Source organism: Pyxicephalus adspersus, chromosome 4 (genome assembly GCF_032062135.1).
Source record: "Pyxicephalus adspersus chromosome 4, UCB_Pads_2.0, whole genome shotgun sequence".
NCBI lineage: Eukaryota > Metazoa > Chordata > Amphibia > Anura > Pyxicephalidae > Pyxicephalus > Pyxicephalus adspersus.
Window position 1 is genome coordinate 57,081,241 of NC_092861.1, and position 27,708 is coordinate 57,108,948.

The window sequence follows — 27,708 nt, forward strand, 5'->3', positions numbered from 1 at the left end:
CCATTAAAAGTATTATGTATAGTTGGTATTAAATAGTACATAAAGGCAGACATATTTGCTAATTACTTTCTCTTTGAAATGCTACAGAATAGTTGAACTTTGCACTTCTTTTCACAAACCTTCCAACAGAAATCACTGTACGGAATTGTAGTGATCAATCAGATCATTTGAAAGGGCAAAAATATTATTTATATCTGAATTAAAGACTCCTGCTTAGTTAGCCAAGGACAAAATCTGAAACATTATACACCAGCAAGTCGTTCATATCATTTGTCTTGCCAGTGAAAGCACATAACTCTCCAGGTTGACCCTTATCATATCTTGCCATTACAGAGACTTTTCTGTTTTGCCAGTCTGCCAGTCATGCAAATGAAACTGCACCAGTTTTAAATGTCCCAGCTTTAAAATAAACTGTTTTTTAAATTGTGTTGATTTTGATCATTCAAACAATAAATATAAAAAATACACAGTTAACCAATTTCCTATTGGATCACAAAACATGAAAAAAAAAGATTTTTGCTCTGTACAAGCAAAGTGATAAAACTGTAACAAATAAGATGACAGGGACATAAAGTAACTAAACAATTTGATTATTTAAGTGATATAAAATGTTATATAGCAAGTTCTTTAAAGTATATTTAGACTTTGTTATATAAATTTAGGTCCCCTTATTTAACAAACCTGTCCCCTCATCCATGTCAAAATATTGCATTTCATCAAAAAAAAAAAAGATAATATAATTACCTATTGGCTGCAGCTCCTATGTGAGGGTGATATCACCATTCATTTGAACAGATTCTGGGGAATGCTGAGTAGCAAAATTTTGCTTTTGGCAAAGGTGTTAGAGAAATATGGACTATTCAGCATTCCCAACATCATGTTGTAGTTGTTATTATTAATAATTATAAATATATTATTATTAAAAATGGTATTTATATAGTGCCATTATATTATGCAGCGCTGTACATTAAATAGGGGTTGCAAATGACAGACACAGCTGCCCAGGACCCTGCCCAGAAGAGCTTACAATTGAAGAGATGTTGAAAGAGTGGTGAGATTACCCCTGCAATACATAAACTAGTGGTTAGGTTTTCTTTTTGTTATGTGCTCCTGCTTTTAGTGCAAGATCCCTTCCATTGATATATTTGCTGTAGGTCTGTGTTTCAAAATGTATCGAAGCCGAAGCCTCAGAATGACAGTTAAGAAAATAGAATTTCCAAACACAACAGCATTTCTTTAAGAGAATATTTGTGTACTGTGTACCCGATGGCAAAAGCAATTTTCCCAATGTATAACAGCCATGCAAGATCTCAAACAATATATATATAAATCTATTCACTAAGTGGCTTGGAATCAGTATATAGCACATACTGGTAGTTTTGGGAATGAAAGCTGTCATCTATGTATTTGGCATTATGACAGATTGCAATAAATTAGAAATGTGAATGTGTAATGTTCAGATTTAAAAATTAGTGGCTTTTCTATAAAGCAGTAACTCTGATCTGATCTAATAGATTTACTGCAAGGGAATCTTCCTAGTGCACGTGTTTAAATTACAGTGATTAATTCACTATCAGTGAATATTTGTGAATGTCACATTCACTACTTTTTAAAAAAAGTCACCCCTTATTGTCCATTTCATTGACTTATTTTGTTCAGTTCCATTATCCATCACAAGCAACACAAGGGACTATGCATATATTTTGTGAGCCTCCATGTCTGCCTCTTCCAGTAGACTATGCTGCATATTTTAAAATATTGCATATAAATAAACAGATGGAAAGTTTACATAAAGATAAATGGATACCTCTTGACAGCATCAGAACATTAGGAGCTTGATGTATAAAAAGCATATTAAAGGTCAAATGCTTTGCTGCTCACAGAAATCTGTCATCCTATTGTATGTCTATCTTATTTTTTTAAAAACTTCAGTATATATAGAACTATTGAAAGTTTATTTGTTGTTATGTGGAATTTCACATTAAACAGTTTTTCCATGCGTAAGGCACTTTGTGATTTTTTTAAGGCATCCAAATGTAAACTGGAAAAAGTAAAGAACATGTGAATATTTTGAAGATGTTAAAAGAAGGGTCCATCTATGGGGAAGCAAGATGTGGCAGCAGTAGACATGTAAGCGAAATAGTGATGCAAGGGCCATACCTGGCAGACATTGCAGGTACCTTACATTTCAGTTACATAAGCCACTGTAGAAATGTTAATGCTTGATTAGGTCTTGGAGGAATAAAAGACGTTTTACTTACCTAACCCCTCGCTCCCCCGGTGCCTGCCTCCTCTTACAGCTGACCGTTATGGTTGGCACTTGGCTTTCTCCCTTTATAATGGAGAACTATTGGTCTTCCATTGTGGGGGATGCGATCGCCCCTCCACAGCCTCCCCATAAAAACAGAGGTAGAGCCTACAGGAGGGAATTCGGTAAATTAAATCTCTGTTTACATAACCCAAGGATAAAGCATTTTCCCAAAGCAAGAGTTTAGTTTTAGGTACTCAATAGACCAAGCAAAATGAAGTTAATTTACTAAAGGTATAGCGACAGTTTATTCACTTAGCAAAGTGAGCTTAGTAAAATAAGTGAAACTTTGTCTATCATCCATTATAATCCATAAGATGCTCCTTAAATTTACATACACATTTCAAGTGAAAATTCACACCAAGTAGACATCAAGTGATTTTTCACTTTGCTTAGTGAATAGTGGAAAGGTGTTTTTACTGCAGTTCAAACATATGCAAGCAAAAGCACATTCTTTTTATCTTTGTGCATGGTTGGGTATTTAAATGAGCGGAGCAACAGTTTATTACCTAAACTATGTGAACATTTACTTATCAAACTAAACATTGCTTACTCCTTTTTTAAATCAGAATATTACTTTTAATCAGAGACAAAAGCAATTACAAACTCTGCAAATCTGTAATGAATCACTACACTTGCGAGAACTTGCTTAGGATGACATTTTTTTGTGCAATGCTTCTGATGTTTGCAATTGGTTAAGATATTTTTCGCACGTATTTTTTTAGCTTTATCTGTAAACACACAGATCATGCAACACTGGGGCCTGATTTGTAGCTTGAATCTGAGCCCATACATTCAGTCCAAAAAACACACTTGTTTTTTAATTGGCACCTAATTGTCCCTTTTTGCTTGCATGGAACGGAAATTAGCCTGCTAGCTCCAGAGGGGCAAGGACTTCTGTGACTTGTTAAATGTCCCTGTGCTATACAGCAGCAGAGTAGTTTGTTCTTGGATAATGATACAGATGAAAATAAAGACAATTAAACAAAGCTTTTGTAAAGTATTTCTTCTTGATGGTAATCTGTATTTTATTTATGTGACTGTTTTGTGTTATTGACTAGAAAAACTAAAACTACTTGTTAGGGTATATTATTTCATTTAGCATTGATGAACTGCTACATGCATTTAGCTAATCGTGGCATATACCTATATGAGGCATTGGCAGGCTTCCCAAAATTTCCTCCACTGACAGCCTATGCCTGCAGAATCAGTAACAAATAATGCTCCTCCGGGATCTGCCTGCTCTCATATAATCAAAGGGTCTGATTTACTAAAATACATAGGAGAAAAAACTGAATGTACACTTGGCTGTTAGCACTTCAAATAGCTTCTTATTTGTGATTAAAAACCCTCTTCTTTAATTTCTTTATATATTTGAATGTTTAAAGTAAAAACAGTTTCCCCTAATTGCTAAGCTAAGTGAATACTTACTTGCAAAGATAACAACAGTCTATTGGATAGATTTACTGACTTACTAATGCAGTTAGGAATCAATAAACTGTAGCTGTGTCTACATTGACTACCCAGTCATATGCAGGTGAAATAAATAAACAGGATTTGTTTTCCGCATACGTGAAGTAAATCTTTATTCGAGTACAAATTCTCTAATTTAGAAAATCAACTTTGATGCTTTTAATAAACCAACCCCCTTTGTGTGAAGTTCAGAAAACTTATCATTCTCAATGTGGGAAGACCTGGGTGAAAAAAAAGTATTCAAGGCTCTTCTTTTACTGGCACATTTCACTTGGAAGGGAACGGTCACTGTACATAAACCCTCCTACCAAGTTCATGTCTAGAATAAAAAATAAAATAATGAAATATAAATTTACTAATAATTCCATTTAAAAGCAGGTCTACCTAATGTTAAAGTTTGATGTAAGTTACTACCCTGGTTCTATTGGTATAGATGGTGATTTATGAAGGCAGAATTTGGCAAATAGTATTTGACAAAAAAAGTATATAGTCTATATAGTACAGTATATAGATATGTACTCCTCTCCTAATATATAATGGAATCATATACATAAAACGTGTAGTGTTCTTAGTTCGTGTTTTTGAAAGGCATGAGCTATAGTAGTGGCATTTAATTTAAAATGGCGGTTATTATGGCTTTATTGCTATAAGACCCCAGCACATTTAGTTATATTTAGTATTAAATTATTTTATATTTACTACAAGGATCCCATTCAGTATAAGCTGATATAATAAATCTAATATAAACTGTTTGACGTCATGTGTGCAATATGTGTGACATAACTGCAGCCATCTGATACATGATGAATGATTTACAAAAGGCATACAGAGTGAATGTTTACTTATCCTATTGAATAGAGTAAAACTGTATTCTAGTCAATCATCTTTTCACGCCGAAGGAAAAATCGTAACATAGCTTTACTTTACTTTATAAGTATATAAACTAATTTAGTAAATCAAACCCATGGGGTGTTTTGTGTCATTTTTAATATAAAAAAAAGACTCTTGGAAGAAAGACTCTTATTATGTAATAGCAATACCTTATTGATGGCAATAAAATCGAAACACTTGAATGTGGCAGAGCAAAACATTAGGCAACAAGGAAGAAGAATATAACGCCTTTCAGACGTAACTACAGCCAGGTCTATATTTTCAGCTGACGTGCAAAATCGCTGCTACTTAAAAACTTGGGGCTGATTTACTGAAGTGTAGACAACCTAGGTTTGCATTAGGAATCTGGTCATTTGTAGAACTTATGTTTGTTACAATTTCTCTGAAATGACAGGTCTTTAGAAGTAAACACATGCAGTCATTTGTTGCAAGAATTCTAAAGCCAATAACTTCATTGCGATATCATTATTTCTTTATTCTGTATGACATCTATTGTCATGTGTAATGACCAAACAATGTGGTAGAATTATAATACCACAATGCTTGTGATGGAACCCTCATACACAAACACTTGTGTCCCCTCTGCAACTAGATATATATATATATATATCCACATGCACATAGATCCCATAGTATATATATATATATATATATATATATATATATATATATATATATATTTATAAGATTACATTCACATTGAACATAACAACCCTGACTACTAACACTTGTGTCCCCTCTGCAACTTATAGAATTCTGGAAAATGTCATACAATATATATATATATATATATATATATATATATATATCCACATGCACATAGATCCCATAGTATATATATATATATATATATATATATATATATATATATTTATAAGATTTCCTAATTACATTCACATTGAACAAAACCACCCTGACTACTAAGTTATGAAACTCACTCTCAAAACATGGAGATATAGGATGTTATTCTGTATGGCCCTATAGCATAAATATGCACCTACATAAATATCAATAAATTAACCCTATCAGGGAAGTGATGGTATATTGCATTTCTGCAACCCATATTTGAACAAAGCTCCAAGCCTTTTTGCTATGCAGTTATATATTTTCTTTTTGAGTTACTTTTTAAATAAGCTGGAATTTAAGAACATTTGGCAAAAAAAAAATTATTTTGCTTTTTGTAGAACTGTATGATTGACTAAAGGAACAACACAAACGTAACCAAGCTCTGCACTGATAATAAAAAGAGGGATGAAACACATATATACATGTGTTATCTGCAGATAAAGATTAGTACCAATATGTGATAAATCTGTATTATCTAAGCGCTGGGCTAAACATACCTAGAAAGAAACAAGGGAACTCCTTTTGTAATAAATCACTAAACAATGTGGACTTCTCTGGAACTGTGCACAGCTCTCAAGCATGCTGCACTTTGTATAAGCAAGGTAACACAAATGAGACATGAACCAATTAAAATATCATTGTATGAATGGAAATAAAAATTGACACTACATGTATCTAATAAAAACAGGTCCCTGCAATTCTTAGACAGTGCTCAAGCATGATCTGATAAAGGACAAAAGTTTGAATGATAAGGCTAAGCAAGTAAGATAATCTTTGTTTGGCCATTATGACCCTTGTGTCTAAATTTGTCAAAGTACAGTTGACAGGACATGATGCAAAGCAGAGAACGGAGACACTTCAGCCATGACTAAAGCACAGAGAAGGTAGCATGCTTAGCATAGCTGAGCATTTATAAAGTCCGCTGTTAAGTTATAACAGCATAAATCCTATGATATGTAAATGTCCAAAAACAGATATATTCTCCTTAAAAGATGAGTGTGCCCGTAGGTATTTGTAAAGGTGGCATGTGCACACAGACAGATGGAATAAAGATAAAAATACATAACAGTATGAGCAAGGAGGTTGTTGGATCCCCAGTAATTTGATATAGCAAATGTAAGACTCCTTAATCACAAAATATACATTTGTAAAATAAATATAGAACATCCTAATACATAGATATAACCTTCATAAATAGTTTTCTAACTATTGTTTATACCACAACCCCCCCCCCCCCCATTCCCCCATAACACACATGAAATTACAACATTATAATTACAAAGGAAGCCTTATTTGAGGCCAGTTCTAGATCCCCTTTAAAGAAGTGAGCCATTAAATATTCTCAGCTGATAAATATTAGTATTGACAAATAACTGCAAATGTTTACATGCAGCATTCATCAATGCAGAGGAAATCGGCAGGTTTCATTTGCCTGTCACGTCTACGTTGGAGAGAAGTTATTTCTACCATCAAGAAAGTTCACATTCTTACTCTTAGGATTAACTGACTTGTAATAAAATGCAAAATAGTATAGTATAATTACAGCTGTGGAATAACAGTTTGTTTGGTTTTACGTAAAGTAAATTTGCCAGAGACTACCGACAATAAATACGAATAAATCGCTCTTAATATTAGACTTAAGGCACCCATAAAAATTGTTGGAATATTATGAATATTTATTTTGGGTGCTTTTGATGTCGCAGTTCTACCAAACCCTCACAGTTATTATTGCTACTGCCGACTGAAGAGTTTTTTGTAAAGATTTAACCTTTCCTAAAAATATGACACTTCTTTTCAAATAAACAGAAATGAAGCTGCTGTGATTTCAATTGCAAACATTTTCTTACATAAGTCATTGCTATTTTGAATCTGCTATGCAACAAGTTGTCATCCTCACATGGAGTGTTTTTCATGTCCGTTGTCACTGGAGATGGTGATGTATATGGAACATAAGTATATGGAACATGCCACATTAATATATGTGTATGGAAATAGCTTTTCTATTTTTTTTTTATTAGTATTTACTTGCAGAATAGTTTATAATTCATTTTATGTGGATTTATAAAATGTGTTTTATCTTATTTTACACAGAATCTCAAAATATCAAAATTCTACTGTTCTTGAAATATAATATTGGTATGTATTTTACTTTATAGCCGGTGTTTTATTACTGCCTGGATAGCAGCATAGGCACTCGCAACTGTGCAAGTGAAAGTGGCTCTTTCACAGTACAGAAATGTATGGCTTAACTATGATTAGGGGAACAGTGAATAGTGCAAAGGACAGGTGGTGAGATGACTAGGCTGTGACATCATGCCAATCTGAAAATCGCTCATTAGCACATGCTGAAAAAGTATTCTGTAGTGGTATATAAAAATGTCATGCTATTAGGTTGATCTGTCAATAAGCACTGCGCCTTTAAAGAAGAAATCTTCATAATCAGTGTGAGATAAATGCTGCACTTCACAATGATTGACACTTCCTCTTTTCTTTTAATACCTCCAATTGATTCAGAGTTTTTGAAGAAATCTTTACTAATGTTAGAACTTTTGGATAAAGACAGGTCTACATTCACAAGACTTGTAGTGAACAGCTGTTGCAGCTCTTGTAATATCCAGACTTTGCACTCTGTATAAGTTAAAAATTGACCGGTCTTGGCTGTTGTTATTGATTAACCAGGATTATCAATTTGTCAATTTTGTAATGAAATGAATAGAAAGCAGTAAGTGAAGATTCTGGGCAAAATCTGTGTAATGGCTTAAGACCCATGGGAATGCACCCATGACTGGAATGTAATGTGAAAGGCTTCTGCATGCAGGGTACAAACAAATCAAGCAACAGTTGTTCTCAATGGAAAAGTACCAGTGCTTGTCTATTATATTCTGCTTGGGAGAAGGATCAGAAATAGCTTAAATCTACTGCAATAGGATCATGTGCAAGAAGGGCATTGACAAAAGCCACATGCTTAGGTGGCATTGACATATATCAATTTAAATGGAGAAGTATCGAACAGAAGATTTTAGATAATGCAGCCAAAACCTCAGTGTGCGACAAAACCTAGAACCATATAACCCTGTGTTATTAAAGTATCAACATATATATAACATATCATGCAATACCAAACACTAAGCATTGCTTTTTTTGTCATCTGCTATGGAAGGGGTTAAACCTCTTTGCTTCCTTACTGTAACATCCAAATGTGTAACCTTCCTAAAATCTGGAATTCTTATTATTAAACAGGATTTATATAAAAAAAAGTCACTTGGCTTTATTAGGGGTAAAGCTATAAGAAGTATTTACTTATGCGGAGTCAGGGATGAAATCAGACATACTGGCTACCTATACACTCATTGGATCTCAGGCCTTTCGCAACTTTAATTCCGGCTGCCTAGTTGTTCAAAAGTAGGTCATGAAAAAAAAGAGACTAAAACAGTCCTATATGGTCATGGCCTATCACATGTCGGATGAGCCTGGAGGCCGAACCAAGGCCTAGCTAATATACTATAATTTGTGCAGGCAATAAAATATAGCTTGTATGAGCCACAGATATGTTTAGGGTTAACACTATGGGGTCATTTATTTTAAAAAAGCCATGTTCATCCTAGACTGTATTCACTGCAAACACCAAAATTAGGTTTCAGAGGAACCAAATAAACAGACATGTCCCATGTACTTGGTGTATTTTAGGTAATCACACATGGGTGGATGTTTACACTTCTTTGTATGTTGTCACCATCAAGTTATGTGTAATACAATAAGATTTGTACACTGTGTTCTGCCATACCAATAAACTTGTAATAGTTGAGTATGATTTGATGTTCAGTGTATAAATACACTGGGATACAAAAGGAAGAAAAGTGCTTAATATATATAAATATAATTGATGACATTTTATTGGTAAATAAGGTGGCCCCGGTGGCTCAGAGTTTAATGATAAAACACAGATATTGGGTATAAAATCAGCAAGTCAGTATAAAATCCCACAACAGACTCCACAAGTAGTGTTATCAATCATTGGCGGGTTCAGAAAGTTGCAATGAAATAATATTATTTTAATCAAACCAGTGAATGTCCCTGTTTATATATGTGAGGTAGCATGTAATGTTTTATTCTTTCTGTGCACATATAGACTGTCATTTACCAGTCCATGGTATAACTATTAGATCTTAGTTACCATTACAGAACAAGTCCGGATAAATGTAAAAACAAATGGTATTCTTATACAATCCATAGCAGGGTTCAGGTATAGCTTTAGAAATTAACCCTTTCATGTGCTGGTTTTTGTGCAGCATGCAATAAACTATAATATAAGAAGAAATAGAAGCAAAGCATGCTGATTTATTGCCATTGTGTCACTTTTAAAGCTGTCATGTTCTAGACACAGGCAGCACCATTAAACCATGGTCAATCTGATTAGTTGGGCTGTAATCCTGTTTCCAGCTACTGATGGCAGACTTGTGCTGCTTCTTCTCAGTCCTGATCACATTGTGTATAGAAATGTATACCTGCCTATACATCATACAGAGAAATCAATGTCTATTTCCTGTACACATCAACCCCACCCCTGCACCCAAAACATTATATTTCTATATAACCCCCCAGTCTATACTACCAGCACAGTGTCCTTAGCCAGTGATCTGATTTACATGGGAAGATCAAGAGCAGCAAGAACACAAATCACACTAAGCCTTACTCTAAACAAAATATAAAAATAAAGGTATAATGACATGAGAATAAAAACCCCACAATGTAAGTCACTGAATAGATGACATTTATATCTCTGCAAATAAATAGAACAAATATCACAATACCATACCACTTCTAGTCCATGGAATAAATGGAGCCAATACAAAGTCCATTGAAGGAGCTGAGAGGTAAATTGAGGTCCCTAGAAATGAAAAGGCCAGATGCTTCAAGAAATAATAATACAAATAAAGAAAAGCAAAAATCTGTCAACATAGGACAAATCCATTGTTCACATCCAAGGGCTCCAAGGGACATCCAGCAGAGTAATGCTTCTTAGTCCAGGTTCACAATTTCACAGGGGGCACAGGGGACCCCAAAAGCAGCCAGTGTGGAGCTCAGATTTGGCACTGGCCCTTTGCCCAGGATTTGGGCGTTCAGTGGAAAGATGGCATCTGCTGAATATTGTAAAAAAGCCTTTTATTTGTTTGCATTTTGCAGTGTCCCCCTGTGTGCTGGGTGCAGAAAGTGGATTATGTGCAACACACAGTACAGAACAGGATCCGGTGTTGTATGAAATATGGCATCCTCAGAATCCCTGCAGATGTGCACAGTCCCTGCTCGTCCCCGCGTGTTCAGGGGCTGTACGCATGCGCAGACCTTTAATTCACATACATCGAATAACGCAGGTTTTGTGCATTGGGCATTGTTCACAATAAAAATCAGTACAAAGTTTTCTGAATAGTTTGTTCCATCCTAGTAGGTTAGCATAGAGCAAATTGTTCAGGTGGTTACATTGAGAATAGATGTCCTCTTTACCTGCCTTTGCAAAGGGGGTATTACCTAACAACAACATACAAAATAAACATAAAATAAGAATAGCCAGGGGTAGCTGCACTTCTTCTGCTCGGGTAATATATCAGCTAAATCCCAGAAATTATAACCCCATACTCATTGCCCCACACAGAATAATACAGCTTTTCTGCCCCCCAATCCCCTTCCTTACCCCTGCCTAGGGCTGTTAATAAAAAGAGGTAAAGTGGACTATTGCCAGGTTCCCAAATGACAAAATAGCAGGGGGTGCAGAGAATTATGTGTTTTGGGGGCCCCACTTCTTGTTTGCACAGGACCCCATTTTGCCTATAAAAACCTCTCTGTCTTCAACTTCTACAACTGCCCTCTGTGCCTTGTGCCTTGTACCCTCTGTGCCTTGTGACAGATGAATTGTTCTTACACTGGCACTTTGGGCCCCCAAGAGCTAAAGCAACCCCTGCACCCCTCCAGTTTTTAGTTGACTGCCAATTCATGTTTTATACTATCACCCTACATGATAGTGGATGGTAAATCATTACCTAAAAGCATGCCATCAATGTGGGCACATATGATCACCCACACATCCTGGATCAGCTACATGAATATTATAATACAAGTAGAGGAGTATATTGCTAGGGATTCAATCCCTCAAGAGGTCTTTTATCTCCTGGGGCCTTGCCTGTACCCCAAGGGGCCCTGGCTGCGTTTCTTTTATGATGGTGCTTTTCAGGGGATAAATAGGGGGTTATTAGTATCTCTGCGGGTTGTCTCTTTGTTGTCTGACTGTCCTGTTCAGGTTTAGGAGCGTATCAGCCATAAATAAAGTTGTATATATTTTATAGCAGTCACAGAGCCCCTGCCAGTGTTAGGTCGGGCACCGTCCTGCCATCCAGATGGGTAACATCGGCCCACCATCCACACAATGCGGAACCTTTGAATGCACACAATTAATGTTGTTCTGGTATTTGTACTCAATGAGTATTCTTATTTTATAGCACCTCGGGGGTATTCAGACTTTTTTGGCCCTTTGTTCATTATAAAAATGTTTGGCCCCTGCAGTAGATAAATAATGATAACATATAGGGGTCTAATGATAAAGCTATGAATCTGGCATTCACTCTGATGGAGACTCTTCCAGGTCGGTGTGTTTTAAATGCAGTAATTGTTTCTCCACCAGGGAATGTTTCAGTGAATGTCAGATTCACTGCTTTATAAACCCCATGGTGTTATATTTAAACCCAATGGAAGCATTCTATATTCACACCAACAGCCCTGGAATCATTCCGCGCATGTGCAGTAGATAAAGCTGTCTCCGGCAGAGGCGAGCACGGAGCGAGCCCAGCGGCAGGGGTGCCGGGGATGCCATATGTGCGCCGTCTCTCTGCCTTCTCTTATGTCACAGAATAGCAAATTAGTTCTGAGAATTTCGGGGCCGTCCTTCCAAGTTGAAAGCCTACGTCACAGCCAAAGACACAGCACGTGACCCCTCCAGCCGGGCCATACCAACACGTTAGGGGGCTGTGAAAATCCTAAATCCCATTTTCCTGGAGCAGACCCTAAACAAATATAGAGACTTGTAAAAGGCATTTTTTGTGTCCCCGGGGAAGGTGTCTGGAAAGAAGCAGGGGGCTTCCTGACCGGTACGGTGTACGAGAGAAAAGTGAAAGGGGTTGGCTGGAAGGAGCTCGGTCCTCCCCTGCCTGCATATAATGGTAAGATCAGAAGCTCAAATTCCGAGAATTGAGCCCTGTTGATTCTTAGAACTGGGGGTTCTTAGAAGTGGTGATGCAAGGATTTTCTAGGAAAGCCCGACCAGGTGATTCGCTTTTCTCTTTAATTCATTTTTTTTATTAGTTCTATGCCAGTGGCTGGGAGTAGAGGTTCCCTGCTCGGCTTCTCTTCTTGTTTTGTGGGGTTTGTGAGTTTAGTGCAGATTGTCATTGGAGGAGATGTGTGCATTACCTGGGCACACCTGGTGCCATCGGATGGGGCTCCCGGGTCTGGGCACACCTGGTGCCATCGGATGGGGCTCCCGGGTCTGGGCACACCTGGTGCCATCGGATGGGGCTCCCGGGTCTGGGCACATCCAGCCGCTGTGACGTGCACCTGTGCCTGATTGGTGGGGGATCACCGGGGTGTCTAGACAGGTGGAAGGAGCGGGATCCCCGGTACTGAGCATGGCTCGCTGCCCTCCAGCACTGGCCCGGGGCTGTGTAATGATCGGTGCTGGGATGTGGGCGCACTCCCTAATAACAATATTCCCGTGTTTTGGTGTCATTGTGTCTCCCCTGTGATAGTGATCGGGGTGCTGTGTAATGTCGGTGCCCATGTAATAATAATAATCGGGCGCTGTGTAATGTCGGTGCCCATGTAATAATAATAATCGGGTGCTGTGTAGTGTCGGTGCCCTACGATAATGATCGGTCCGGTGCTGGGATGTGGGTTCACTCTCTATTAGGAATATTCCCGTGTTTTGGTGTCATTCCCCCTGTGATAGTGATCGGGGTGCTGTGTAGTGTGGGTGCCCATGTATTAATAATCTGGGTGCTGTGTAATGTGGGTGCCCATGTAATAATAATAATAATCAGGGTGCTGTGTAATGTGGGTGCCCATGTAATAATAATAATAATCCGGGTGCTGTGTAATGTGGGTGCCCGTAGCTGGGTGTCGGTGCTCCGTGTGTTTACTATGAGCGGACTTGGCACGGTCGGACAGCCTCGTAAATCTTGCTGGCAAAGTGAAGTTGTGTTGGCCGGGGTGCACACGCGATTTCTGTATGGATCGTGCTGTGTATGTGTGACACATGGATTATATTGTCACACAGCGGGTTTCTGTATGTGATTAGATGTGGCTGCTGATCGGCGCATGTATAGCAGTCGGGGGAGCTGGGCTCACATACGCCGCTGCCGGGTCCCCGCACTTGTAAATAACATGGAATGAGGGAGACGTTCGGGGATGGGGCGACCCCTGCCGGTCACTCTTCTATTGCAGGCTGCAATCCAATTCCCCAGCGAATCGCTAAATTTAGAGACTCGCCGCTTGTTTTCGCCTCTCCGGCATTGAGGGAAAAAGCCACAGAGCTGGAATGACCACAGATCTTTTAGCCCGATGTGCCAGGAGGAAGAGTGAACATGGGTTACCCTGACCTTCCTCTGCCCTGGCTGGGGGCAATGATTGCCACTTGTCCCCAAAGATGCCAGCCTGTCCCTATTCATTGTACAGCGCTGTGTAATATGTTGGTGCCATATAAATCCTCTTTATTAATGTCAGACATGTCACCCTTGGTGTCTGCTCTGTTCTTGCTATCTGTTTGGCTAAATAACAATAACCTGTGGTGTCTGTGGTCTCTGCAGAGCATTAGAAGTCTGGCTGGGTAGGAACCTGAACCTCTGCAGAGAGACCCCTGCTTTCCCAGCTGCTACCAGAGGGAAGGCTTTTCTTGTCTGGCTGCGCAAAGAAAATGAACCTGTCATGTATTGATGGCTTTAGGGGGGCAAATGTTGGGTTACCTTGGGTTTGTACATGGTGGCAGCCGGTTGGGTGGCACAAACCACAAAAGGGTGAGAAGTCCCCATAATAGGAAATGTCTTGTGTCACCCCTGGGAGGTTAGGAATGCTCCTGGCAGGGTGGGTGAGCCGGGCTCAGGTTAGATGATTAAGGAGGTGTTCCTTCACCCTTTTCCCAGCCGCCACATTCCAAGGGCAGCTCCATGCCAGCTCCACACTCATTTCCCAGCCTAGCTTCTGGAGCCAGGGTGACTTGGTGGAAAAAAACTAAATCACATGTTGTGTCAGGATTCAAAACACCATAAAAAATAGTTTCTTTTTTTTAAGCGAGGAAAGCCAAAACACAAGAGTGGCCGTGTGAGCGTGTTTATCCAAAAACAACTTTTTCTGCCATAATGGAAACTGCGTGCCAAGAGATGGCCAAAAGAGATGCAATGGTGCCACCCACTGGCCAAAGCCAGGCATGTCCCCTTCCTGGAGAGGGCTGGGAACTGAAATGATGTGCTGCACAGGAATGCACACATCTATTTCAAGAATGCCTGTGTAAATAGGACATTTGTAATCCTGAGAAGTATGTTCTCTATGATTTCCGCTACATTAATCAAAGTCCGGGCGCAGAACGGGCAGTTATTCTGGGATTGGCACAGGACAATGGATGCACGGGCCTATTGGCACCGCTGTTAATATATTGTGTTGTTTTGTATACAATGTTCATGCATTATTAAACCGTATTTATATAGTGCCAACATAATAAGCAGCGTTGTACATTAAATAGGGGGTTGCAAATGACAGACAGATACAGACAGGAGGAGAGGCATGTGGCAAGTTTTTATGTATTAAACCTTCTCATTGCTTTCTTTGATGGCTTTTCAAAATAACTAAAACAGTTTTTTTGTTGCTGTATTTATTGACAGAGAATATTATTGCATTCTATAATAGAGCCCAATCTAATCCGGGTAACCCCCCAGATAAATGACCGACCTTCTAATAGGTAGTCACAGGCTGGTATTCCCTCTCTGGCACGGGGTTAACCCTTTAGGTGCTGTCCTTTGGTGTAACCCTGGGATAGTGCACCTCTCCGATACGGTTACATGTTGTCAGTTAAATAAGCAATGAGTAACATTGCGGGGAGATCTCTCCGTCCGTCACAAATCCCAGGCGGCTTGTGCTTTTTTAAATAATTAATCCGATGAACCTGAAAGCAACACGGGGAGAATTGGCCCTTGTGAAGAACACATTCAAAGACTTCTCCTTTGCAGGCCTCATGTAGATGAGTGTTCATTGCCTAGCAGTGTCTGGGTGTGATAAATGGGCATGGGGGGTCTACAATGAATGATTTCTGGCTTCCCTCCTTTCATGTTGTTGGCACTGCTGCCTTGGCAGGGCTGGGCCGATCACAGAGAAAAGAGGAGCTCGGGGTGTCTGGCAGAACCTCTTCTACATTCATAATGAAACCAGCCTTACACAGCGATATCACACATCCCACTCTGCTTTCTAATCTCCAGTGCTTCCATTAGAAAGATTTGCCACCTACACTTTCTTAGAGGCTTTGTAGATGCCCATCACTGAAACCAAGATCAGGCTTCTATATCTCTAGAGCTGGCTGATATGAAACATTCCGTCTTCTCTGCTTCATCAACTAAGAACAAGATTTTTTTTTCTGCGGTCTGCCATATAGCTGCTGAAACAGATTTAATTCACTGAAACAATTGTCATTACACTATTCTTTTTTTATTTGAATGTATCCCCTATAGATGTACTCCAGATTACATATCTGATATGTAGAGGTCTCAGTTGAATATTACATGAAGCAAGATCAATATGTTGTAATGCAGAAATCCTAATTTTTTGAAATGTAATCAGCAGTGGCAGATCTATTGCTTGGCCTTTTTCTATGTACATTGCAGAAAAAAACCTGTTGGCTTCTTAGAATAAACAGCTCTGCATACTGTAGAGATCTATTCAGCCTGATAGTGTAAATTGTAAAGTTATTACATTTGATATAACCCAGCACAATGGAAGCAGTAGTCGGGTTGTTTTTGTTTGCTAGTTTTGGAGTTTAATGTTTGTTCATTTTAGGCATGGGAAAACTGAGAATACAGAATGCTTCAATCTGCAACCATCAAGTGGCAGGGCTTGTATCGCCATCTAGTGGTAGATTGGTGAAATTGTCTCCTGAAAGTCAGGCTTTATTACTGGAATCTTAAAAGGGCAGGGGAACCGTATTGTCTAACTGGGGGATAAAGTACAATTTATTTTACTAATTTAAGTGACTTTGGATTAAAGTTGTGGAGGTTTTTTTTTAACTGTGCTCCTTTTGGGGGTACCAAATCCAGCTTTTCCCTCAATGACTGGGTTGGAAAATGAAGAAAAAAATCTCAGTATGGCAATAAAAAGAAATTGTGACAAAAGTTACGAAGAAGCCAAATACAGGTTGTTGTGACTGACTGTACCATACATATTATTTTGCAATATCTAGCTTGGTAGGCTATTTTGAGCCTCTGTAAATAAGCAGTTGATATGATGCAATGTTCTGAAGCCTAAACATTCAATTAGACTCCATTGAATACTGCTGGAGAGTTTATTCCAATTTGCTCCTAAGGGTTACTGCATCTAAGAATTAGGACACTTTAATAAAAGCATTTCATTCCTTCTTATTGGCAGTATGCAGTGTCTGACTTTGATATATATATAATACATGCATACTCACACACATCAGGGGAAGCCTGTCCTAAGTTGGCTTTCCAGGAAAGTTTACTTTAGCAGAGTTCATTGGATGAAGTAATCCCAGCCTGAGTCAAATACTTCCCAGAATAATATGGCTGGAATGCCAACCCCCTTTCTCTCTGCTGAAAACAATGTTAATGTATAGCATCTGTGGGCAGGTAATGTGTGGTGGGAATATGGGATGCACCTCAGTTAATACTCCACCAGCAAACTTATGTACAGGAGACTATTGTCAGCTCCTCATGTATCAGGTAAAGTGCTTTGGGTTAATTCGATCATCAGGAATAATGTTTCCATTAGAATTTAAAATGAACATGCTTATGGGCATGGAAACAGTTAATGTCTAGACAGAGAAAGTTGGACATAATGCTGTGATTTCAGATGTGTCTGCTGTGTTTAACATGTTTGTTTGAAAAGGTAACTGCAAAAAAGTGAGTGAAACCACTGGGGCGTATTTTTATTTCTATGGAAAAGTGTGACCAGCGGTTTTGTAGTGTCATGTGTACAGTTTCTCTCTCGGTTCATTAACCCTAGAGATACCGAGCCTGGTGGCATTTGCTGTATGCAAAAGTTATCCATAGTCAGGAAACAGCTTGTTACAGGAAGAATTGAGTTTTGGGTGTTGATAGTTCCACAAATTAGCTTGTTCCTTTAGACATTCAGTTTATGTTTTGATGTTTGATTGTGTATATGGTTCACACCTACATTTTAGAATTTATATACAAAGTAAAAGAATACAAGCCTTTATATTTTCCTTACATTTTGGTGGCCAGCCAAATGGTATCCTTGGAAGGATAAATAATTAAAAGGTGGGTAAGACAAGATTTTAAGATTTCTTGCAGAATTATCTGCAGATGATTTGTATATACTGAAGCTCTGGTATATAATGTTATTTACCTAAACTAGGACCCTTTTGCCAGGTACATGTGAAGCACCAGCTAGAAGAATTATGCCAACAGTAATACCTCTCACTACAACGCTGTGCAATGTCATTGGGATGTGATCTAAATCACTGCACACAGCACTTTTGTTACTCTTTATGAAAACCTGATAGGAAGCTTCCAACAATTTTAGAATTTAGTTGATATATTCTTGCAAGCATCGTTCTTTGGTCATAGGTTGAGTTATGTGAAGGTGTTTGTACAGGAAAAGGAGAAACCACAGCATGGGGAAATGCTTAGTTTCAAAGTTCCAAAGAAGAGGAAGAATACTCCTGTGTTTTAAAGAAACTGTCCACAAAACTTCTCCCCTTATTATAGTTGTGCTCCTTGTATCAAGTAATTGAACAATGAGTAATCAATGACCCCTAAGACCTATTCGGGCATCCAGAAGATACTGACCCCTAAATCCCCTGTTTGCTGTGTGATCCCAAATATGTGAGCAGACTTCCACTGGAAAATAAGTCTATCTCCTTGGACCAGTCGCATAGGGCTTTGGTAGCCTGGCAAGTAATGCTTTGTTTTGTGAACTTCAATACAGTCCCTATGTACATGCTGGGGTGGTGCTGCTTTATAGTGGGCTTGTACATGGTACTTTAGGCCTTTTGAAAAAGCCTACATCAGGAAAGATTTATTGTTGGGCAAGGGAGCTGATGGGGGAAAAAAGTAGCAAAAGGAATTTAACTGTGCAGTTAAACCATTGATTCTGCTCAATATAGCTGCATACCTTGCATTTTACAAATATTTAGTGTTCTAAACAGTAGCCTCCATATATAGAATGCAACAATGATATCCTAATTGTATCCCTAATTCCAACAACTTGCACATTCATATATTCATTAGACAACCATGGCAGATTTAGCAGTCCATGCTCTGCTCTTTAGGCCTTTGATTGCTAGAGATGAATTGCTGCTGTTATGTCAAGTTTTCATTCTCTTTTTACTATCATACTGAATATTATTTTTTTCTTTTGTTTTTCAGCCATCAAAGAGAAATTTGAATTGTGAATTGAGATTTGGGGTAAGTGTCTGTTTGCCATTTTTATTTTCTGAGCAGTGGGAGTTGCACCTGCACATTACTTCACTTTCATAACTGCTAAAGATTCACTGATCCACAAATAACACAAACCGCTAAAAGTGGAAGTTGAAACTTGTTTGTAATTTATTACAAGTACCAAACTATTCTCCAAAGTGTTTAGACTTGTAAAGGTTTCCAGGTATCATCTCTACTTCGTTTGAATACAATTTATTTTTTTCTTGTTTTAGGATAGGGGCAAAAATGACATCGGCAACTGACAGCTGTATTCAGTTCACTCGACATGCCAGTGACGTTCTCCTGAACCTGAACCGTCTCAGGAGTAGGGACATTTTGACAGATGTGATTATTGTCGTGAACAGGGAGCACTTTCGAGCTCACAAGACCGTCCTCATGGCTTGCAGGTAAGCATGTCAGTTCAACTGTGGCCGTTATTGAGTTTTAGGGAGTGTGTGCTATGCTCCTATTTATTTGTGTTTATTTGCCTTTGGGTTCGTTTATGACACTTTTTTAGGGGACCCTAAAATTAACCCTATCACAGAAAGACACACACTACAAAGCCAGATTGGGTGGAAGCCAATTAACCTACTAACATATGTTTGATTTATTGACGGAAATGCTTGCATGAATAGCAAATAGCATCTGTGGTGGGATAATATGCTTTAGAGCTTTGAATTGACCTTTTCTTCAACTTTAAGAGAAATACCTTAGATGTGAACAAGCTGTGCAGACCCCTTACAGACACTCAGGATATACAAAAGCCTACAGGCAGAACATAGCACACTTTGAACTTTTACACAGTTTCCTCTGTGTCTACTACACTGCAGCACAATAACCAAAAACCAAGAAATGTGTAAACAGTGTATTTTGTATTCTGAGATGATGCAAATCTTCAAACCATTATCTTTTACAGTGGGCTGTTTTATACAATCTTTACTGACCAGATGAAGTGCAATATGAGCATCATAAATCTTGATCCAGAAATCAGTGCAGAGGGGTTCCGAGTCCTGCTGGAGTTCATGTACACCTCACGGCTTAGTTTAAGAGACAGCAGCATCATGGCAGTTATGAGCACTGCACTTTACTTACAAATGGAACATGTTGTAGACACCTGTCAAAGGTTCCTCAAGTCCAGGTAATTACGTTGTCTTTTGATTTACAGATTTTGTTTTTTTTGCTCTTTATTTATAAAAGTTTAAAGGTGTCTGTCCATCCAAAAAGCAAAATGTTTTTTTTTTTTTTTTTTTTTTTTTTTGTAAACTGCAGACACTTAATTCAAACATTTCTTGTGCACTTGATTCCTTATGCCTGTACACATCAAGACTTCTTGTACATAGTTTAGAATACAAGAGAGGGAATGGGAACCACGTCGACGAGGCAAGGTTTTCACCTTGGGATCTAATTTGTCCAAGGAGTTGGATTCCAAGGTGGACCAGTTTTATTAGTAATCTTGCACCATTGGAGCTTCTAAGAGTAGATAAAAACTGGGGTACTAACACGACCCACTTGACTCTGCCTATAATTTAAAGCTCATTTGGATGGACTGATACTTTAACGTTAAAACAAATGTTATGTTGTCTTATGTAATACTGTTAAAGTCAAACAACTTGTGTGTCTTTTTTGACAGTGAGGATATTGTGAGTTCTGTGAAACCATCCAGAGGAGAGGAATTTCTGCAAGGCAGGACAATGTTGCCTCCTGATGTTATGGCCTACAGAAACTGTGAGATGCCAGAAAATACTGTATCTGTTCGTAACACAGCCATTTGTGACGGAAGGTCCTTCATTCCCAACATTTACAGTGGATCTCCATCCTCCTATCCTTTGTACAGTCACATTCCAGTGCATGGGTTCCTATTTCCAGAGGATGAGGCAAGAGATGTGCAAATGGCTGAAATGCAGAGAACCAGCAGGTATCCCAAGGAAAGTGTGCTGCCGGGTGAAAATTCAAGAACTGTATTAGGAGAATACAGGAAAGGTGTCTTGGATATATCTGTAAATATGTGCCACAATATCTGTTCTCCAAAGGAGGCAGCACTAGAAGATCCACATAGTGACTCTCACTATAATGTCCTGGCAGGCTCTCGGTCTGCTGGTCCCTCTGTTAGAAGCAGTCCATACTACAGCTGTGACAAAGGGAAAGAGGAGGAGCGGACATCCTCCGAGGATGAAATCACTCAGCACTTTAAGCCAACAAACTCTCCTGTAAACCGTAAGGGTCTTGTCAGCCCTCAAAGCCCCCAGAAGTCAGATTGCCAGCCTAATTCTCCTACAGAATCCAGCAGCAGTAAAAATGCCCGCATTTCACAGGGATCTGGTTCTCCAGAGTCCAAAGTCTTTACTGACCCTAAAGCTTGCAACTGGAAAAAATTTAAGTTGCTTAATTCTCTCAACCAGAATGAAAAAGAAGGCTGTGCCTCTCAAAGTGAAATGGGAAACTTGTCTCCACAGTTCTATACATCTCAATCCTCCTGTCAGCAGCCCGTCAAGTCTGAAAGCTTGGACATTCAGATGTCATCTAAGCTTAACGGGAACACTGACGACTCTGCAGTACCGCAGGCCAGCAAACTCAACAACATTGTTAACAGGTAATCACATGGGCCTATTTAACAAAGATGATGTGCTCTAACTCAAAGCTGAGTTTCAGCTTTTATCATTTTATAGTATTAACAGTAAAAGATTATTGTAATTGCTTGCTATGGGTTAGTTTACATATAGTTTTCTAGCTGTGTGCCCTTTGAAGCGTGGCTGTACAATAAACTTTTTATATAATCTGTTTTCACAGGGCAATGGAAGGCTCGCCCATTAGCAGTGAAGGTCATTCCCCTCTCTACATCCACACATCTAAGTTCAGCATGTTTTCATCACAGTCCCCTCCCGAAATATGTCCTCACACCCCTGGCTCGAACTTTGGAGAAGAGATAACTGAGACTCGGTCAGAATATTCAGATTCAAGCTGTGGTATGTGTCCATTATTTACCAAATAAAGTGTGACATGTATGCTTCTTGTAATTTAGTTTGTTTATGGGATAGGCTTAATAAATTTGATTGACTTTAATCTAAATAAACAAAAACACAAACTAGGCCTTCCGTTTTTTGGATGTTAAAATCAACCAGTACATTGGATAAAAACTTTAAAATGGTTGAATAAAAACTTTAAAATGGTTGTAGTACAAGCCAGACCTGTGTTTAGTTCCATTGTAGAAAAATTTTACCTTCTATACATTCAGTTTACAGTAATCCGTGCTAGTTTAAATAAAAAGTCCTTTATTGTGTTCTGGGTTTGAGTCAGATTGTGGTTTAATGCCAAAGCAGTTAGGTTTTTTCACACAAAAAAACACATTTCATCTTTTATAGGCTTATAGTATAGTAAATCATGGGAAACATCATTTATTTTAATAAATCGTAGATAAGGGTCAAACACTTCATTTCTAATGATGTCTTTTTGTTTCCCTCTAAAGAAAATGGTACATTCTTCTGCAATGAATGTGACTCTCGTTTCTCTGAGGAGGGTTCCTTGAAAAGACACACTCTACAAATGCACAGTGACAAGCCCTACAAGTGTGACCGCTGCCAAGCATCATTCCGCTACAAGGGGAACCTGGCCAGCCACAAGACAGTTCATACTGGTGTGTTGCTGACATCCCTGCTGTGTTATTCACATTGCAGCATTGAACTAGATTTAAAGTAGACCTTAATTAAGTACCCCTTTTTATCATAAATGTGGGGAAAAAATCTATAGCTGCAGCCCTCTGATTCACTATGGCTGCACTACTTTTTTATTGGGTTGCAAAGATGGAAATATATACTTCTAAGTTACATGTGATGCATTGCAGGGGAGAGGGTGTAACAGCATTCTGCATAAATGGGTGCCCAGGGCACAACCACCTCAGTGTAGTCAGTGTAGCTTTCAGGATACCAAGTTACTATGGGGATGTACAGTTATGCTGACTTTTATTATAGGCATTGCCTTTTCTGCAGAGCAGGATTATTACATGCCTAGCAAACACTCTGACTCACATTTCACTTTAGGAAGCCTAATCCAATATATAGCCTAGAGAGGGTCATAATAAATTGTTTAGTTTCTTTAAATCCTTTGATTTTTTTTTTTAATGGATATTTTCTTTCTGTCAATTAGGTGAGAAACCATATCGCTGTAGTATCTGTGGTGCACAGTTCAATCGGCCTGCAAACCTGAAGACGCACACAAGAATTCATTCTGGAGAAAAACCATACAAGTGTGAGACCTGCGGAGCCCGCTTTGTACAGGTACAGTTCCTAGAGTGCTTCTTTAATAAAATATTATGGGTTTTGTTTAGAATAGACCTAAGCCTTTACTTTTATAGCCAAGGCCTAATAAAAAGTCTAATGCCAACTTCAGGTTTTACTTTTGTACATTTTTTTTTTTTACCCTTTTACTTCATTCCACCAAGCTATAAACCCTGTGATTTGTGACAGTGTTGTTCAGTATATAAATAATTACCAAATGTAATTATACTACCCATGTTTCAGAGAAAACTATGTATTAATAAAATTGTTTCTTTATGCCTACAGGTTGCCCATCTCCGTGCACATGTGTTGATACATACCGGAGAAAAGCCCTACCCATGTGAGATCTGCGGCACTAGATTCAGACACTTGCAGACATTAAAGAGCCATCTTCGTATTCATACCGGAGAGAAGCCCTATCATGTAAGTTACTTACTCAGACCAACATGTTTGATTCAAGATTTGGCCAACATCTATCCTTCAATGAGGTGTTTTTTTTTCTTTACTATTCATTCTATTACTCAGAGTATATATATATACATATATACACACAAAAACATATATTAGATTTATTTTAAATGTTTCTGCATTAGCAAGATTGACATGCAAGTATGTAAGAATATAATAGGTGGAATACTGCCCGAAAATGCTGGTGCATCCTGTTCTTTCTTACATTTCATAAGTAAATAGTTTATAAATATACATTTAACCATAACCAATCCAGCTTCTTTTATTAACGAAAGTGGAGAATGAATTAGCTTATACACAAAGTTCAGTAACCTGATAAAAGTAATAGAAATTCATGTTTTTGTGATCTGACAAGTCTATTATGGACTACTGCACTTTATATGTTTTTTTATTTGCATATAAATATTGGTAAATGGGCAGCCATTGCCTTGTAGCCACACATGTCCTTGCTTACAGTTTTATCATTTATTCTGAATTGCCCCATTTCATGTATTTTTTTTTCTTTGCCAGTGTAATGGTAATACAAGTGCTTTGTTGAACTTCAGCTTTTAAAATCTGTTACTGTTAATCTTCTTTCCAGTGTGAAAAGTGCAACCTCCATTTCCGCCACAAGAGCCAACTGAGACTTCATTTACGTCAAAAACATGGAGCAATCACCAACACAAAAGTCCAGTATCGTGTGTCCTCAACAGAGCTTCCAGTGGATCTCCCAAAGTCTTGCTGAGCCCTGTCCACACAGAATCTGGAGTGCCTCTTTGACCTGTTAGTGCAGATGGGTGAAACAAAACGGGTTTAGCTATTTTTTATTTTATTTTTGTCCTGGTCATGTGAAATGCGCACCCTTTAGTGTAAAGAAACTAATATATATAAATATATATATATATATATATATATAAATATATAAAATATATTTTTCCTATATTCGTATGGTGTAGTATCCATGCACTCTTTATCATTTCATCCTTGTAATTCTCAGCACAAAGGAACCTGAGTGATATGAAAATGGCTGAATTTGGAGTGTGGCTGGACAAATGAAAGGCAGGTTTACACCCAGCTCCTAATGCACTGGTGCTCCCTTGTGGAGCAGTAAAAAAAAAATTGTCCGAAGCATCAGCCATATTGGTGAATGAAATGCAGTCTGTATGTAGTGGCATCGTAAGGCCTCCTTGCTTTGTACAGTCGATGGCTTGTTGGAAAAAATCTGTTGCTGAAGTATAAGTGCCAGCTTTAAATTTTAAGGTTCTTTTACTTCAACAAGGATTGGAGGTTCAAAGTGTTTTAAGCCTATATTAAGGCATTATTATAACTTGCTTATTTGCTAATATTTGCCAAGAAATCCTGCAGAAAGCACCTTTTTTTATTTTTTTTTAGTGGCTTATAGTGTGTTAATTGGTAGAATGGTATTAGAACCAAACTAAATGAAAATGGTACATAATGGGAATGCCGGTCATTTAGACATGAATCCTTAGAACAATGTTACAATATCCAATCCCTATAATGGGGGGGAGATTTTTTTTTCTATGGATGCAACAAAGTCTAAGCACTTAAACAAGCACCTTGTCTACAACTAACTCTTAAAACCCTCAATTCAACCCCTTAAGATATTTTATGTAATGTGTGTTAAAGACCAGAGTATACAAATATAAAAGCACTAATGTAAAAGAATGGGGCTTTCGATGCTAGCACTTTTAAGCGTAAGACAGACCTATGGCGATCTTATTCAAGTGCTTAGCTGTGGATAAAGCTCTCATAGCTGTTTGATTAGTGTTGGATAAATACTCTTTAGTATGAAACCTTTTAATGGAAATACTAAGTGTGTGCTTAAAGTACTAGCATGGAAAATGCCTACATGGCACTGCTCTAAAAATTCCACAAAGTGTTCCTATCTAGAGGGCAAAGTGCTGTGTGTTTTAAAGTGCAGGTAGTACTGATTGCACTTTTTATTCTTCAGTACTAGGTGCTACAGGTCTGGGAAGTGAGGAGAAAATATAGATCAATGTATGTTTCTGGGCTGCTAAAAGACCAATTTAGTTCAGTACATGAGTGTTGTGGCTAGGGGCATTCCTACCTTGCAGTAAGTATTGAGCAGCATTTTGCGAAGAATGGTGAAGGCAATGCCCCACCCTACCTCTGTGTGGTTTGCTACCCTCAGCCATGTATTGCCTCGGCTGCTGCCTGTCTTAATGCCTGGGGGGAAGTGGGAGGTTTGAGCATAAATGCACACTTCTTTCTTCTATCCCCAATACTGTCTGCTACAGATGCAGGACTATACAAAATTTGGATTGACCTTGGTCACGGTAGCACAGGTAGGACATTGGAATTGCCTTGGTCATAGCAGACTCACTTCTTTAAATAGTATATCTATTTTTTTCCCTGGGCACAGTTTGGCACATGTCCCACCCCCGCCTTAGACACTTCTGTAAAAACAATGAGGCTCTCTGGTGTCCAGAGGGAGCCTTGCTTTGTAAATTAGGCAGATGTGACCCAGAAGGTGCCTTTTTTTCGATGACTGCAATATTATACCAGCACTAGGAGGCACCTAAATCCAATATTTTTCTAGTCTCATACTTTCTTGCACCCTTGAAAAATTTACAAAAGTATTTAAATTTTACGGTATGCAACATGTGCACTCGATATAATGAGTTAAAAGAAAAAAAAAATTAGAACAAAGAATTCTTGTGAATGCTTTTTAAGAGAGGGCTTTAACTTTTGTTATAGTTTTAACCAAAGGAAATGGAATTTATGGCAGAGTTGTAAAAAAAAAAATTATATATATATTATAAATATACCTATATAATAAAGATGTAAAACAAAAGAACAGAAAAGGTTTAAAAAAAAAAAAAAAAAAATTATAAAGCGCTATAAAATATCTGAAATACAGCAAAGGTTTAGATTGTATCTGCGGGCAGAATCCAATCTGAGATTTGTTTTATTGTGATAGAGCACTTACAAGATATTTTAATGTATTGCACCAGTGTACGTGAGAAGATATTTTGTCTAAACGCAACAGTCTATTTGTATTTTTTTTGTTTATTTGTTTTTTGGATGTGAAGGTTTACAGTAAGTTTAAAAACTCAGACACCCTGTCGAAGGATTGTGTAACTTTTTGTTCTAATTGTATGTTTGTAAATATGTAAATTTTTATTTTTTATTTTTTTGTCTTTGGTGCCTTTTAACCTCATTAGTGCCAGAGGGATGCAGCAACCTATTGCTTATCCTCCTGGCAGTGAAGGGGTTAATGAATGTTTGAACCCATTTTTTTTTCTTTAAGGTACAGCCTAAAGCTAGTCACTAATCTTTAGGAAAGGTCAATCATTTTTCTTGTTTTTATTCTCCTTTTTGTTGACTTCATAATGCTTTTTTTGTCCTGCTTCTGTTAATAAAGAACTGCCGGGAGACAGGGTTTGGGCTGTTTCTAAAACTGCATTAGTGCAATGTAAACAATAGCTGTACAAGTAGAACAATAAAATCTTTAACAGCAAGACAGTTGTCTGAGTGTATATTCTTGTATTATTTATTACAATTATAACATTACTTCATTATCGTGCATGAAAATGCTAACCTTTTAAATCTCTTTAAACTTCCATTTATATTTACAGATCTTTATGTAAGATTTTAACGGCATTCACAGGTAATATATATAATTGAAAGAATGTATTAGATCAGAAGATTTCTGTACCAAGTCTGTGGTCTGAATATTAGCATCTGTCTCATTTGAGCTTCCTCTCTTGATTTTGCTACAGCAGTGTAG

At 38.1% G+C, this 27,708-nt stretch overlaps 1 protein-coding gene and 1 long non-coding RNA gene across 5 annotated transcripts; one reads left to right on the forward strand and one right to left on the reverse strand.

Moving 5' to 3' along the window:
- Positions 1-3,864: 3,864 nt before the first annotated feature.
- Positions 3,865-11,559, reverse strand: LOC140328556 (uncharacterized). The gene is made up of 2 exons (XR_011920307.1): positions 10,335-11,559; positions 3,865-4,100 (listed from the first exon to the last, which is right to left on the reverse strand). It is a non-coding gene; the product is annotated as an uncharacterized lncRNA (long non-coding RNA).
- A 1,144-nt stretch (positions 11,560-12,703) lies between these two features.
- BCL6 (BCL6 transcription repressor) lies at positions 12,704-27,439 on the forward strand. Of its 4 annotated transcripts, none has more exons than XM_072408261.1 (10): positions 12,704-12,726; positions 19,168-19,206; positions 19,452-19,625; positions 20,135-20,356; positions 20,849-21,808; positions 22,006-22,181; positions 22,682-22,849; positions 23,359-23,489; positions 23,775-23,912; positions 24,538-27,439. In XM_072408261.1, the coding sequence occupies exons 3-10, from the start codon at positions 19,465-19,467 to the stop codon at positions 24,679-24,681; spliced, it is 2,100 nt and encodes a 699-aa protein (XP_072264362.1). In that variant the 5' UTR covers positions 12,704-12,726; positions 19,168-19,206; positions 19,452-19,464; the 3' UTR covers positions 24,682-27,439. The 4 variants fall into 4 exon arrangements, with proteins under 4 accessions (XP_072264362.1, XP_072264361.1, XP_072264360.1 ...); XM_072408260.1 differs by lacking the exon at positions 12,704-12,726 and adding an exon at positions 12,757-12,830; XM_072408259.1 differs by lacking the exon at positions 12,704-12,726 and adding an exon at positions 13,508-18,057.
- Positions 27,440-27,708: the final 269 nt, after the last annotated feature.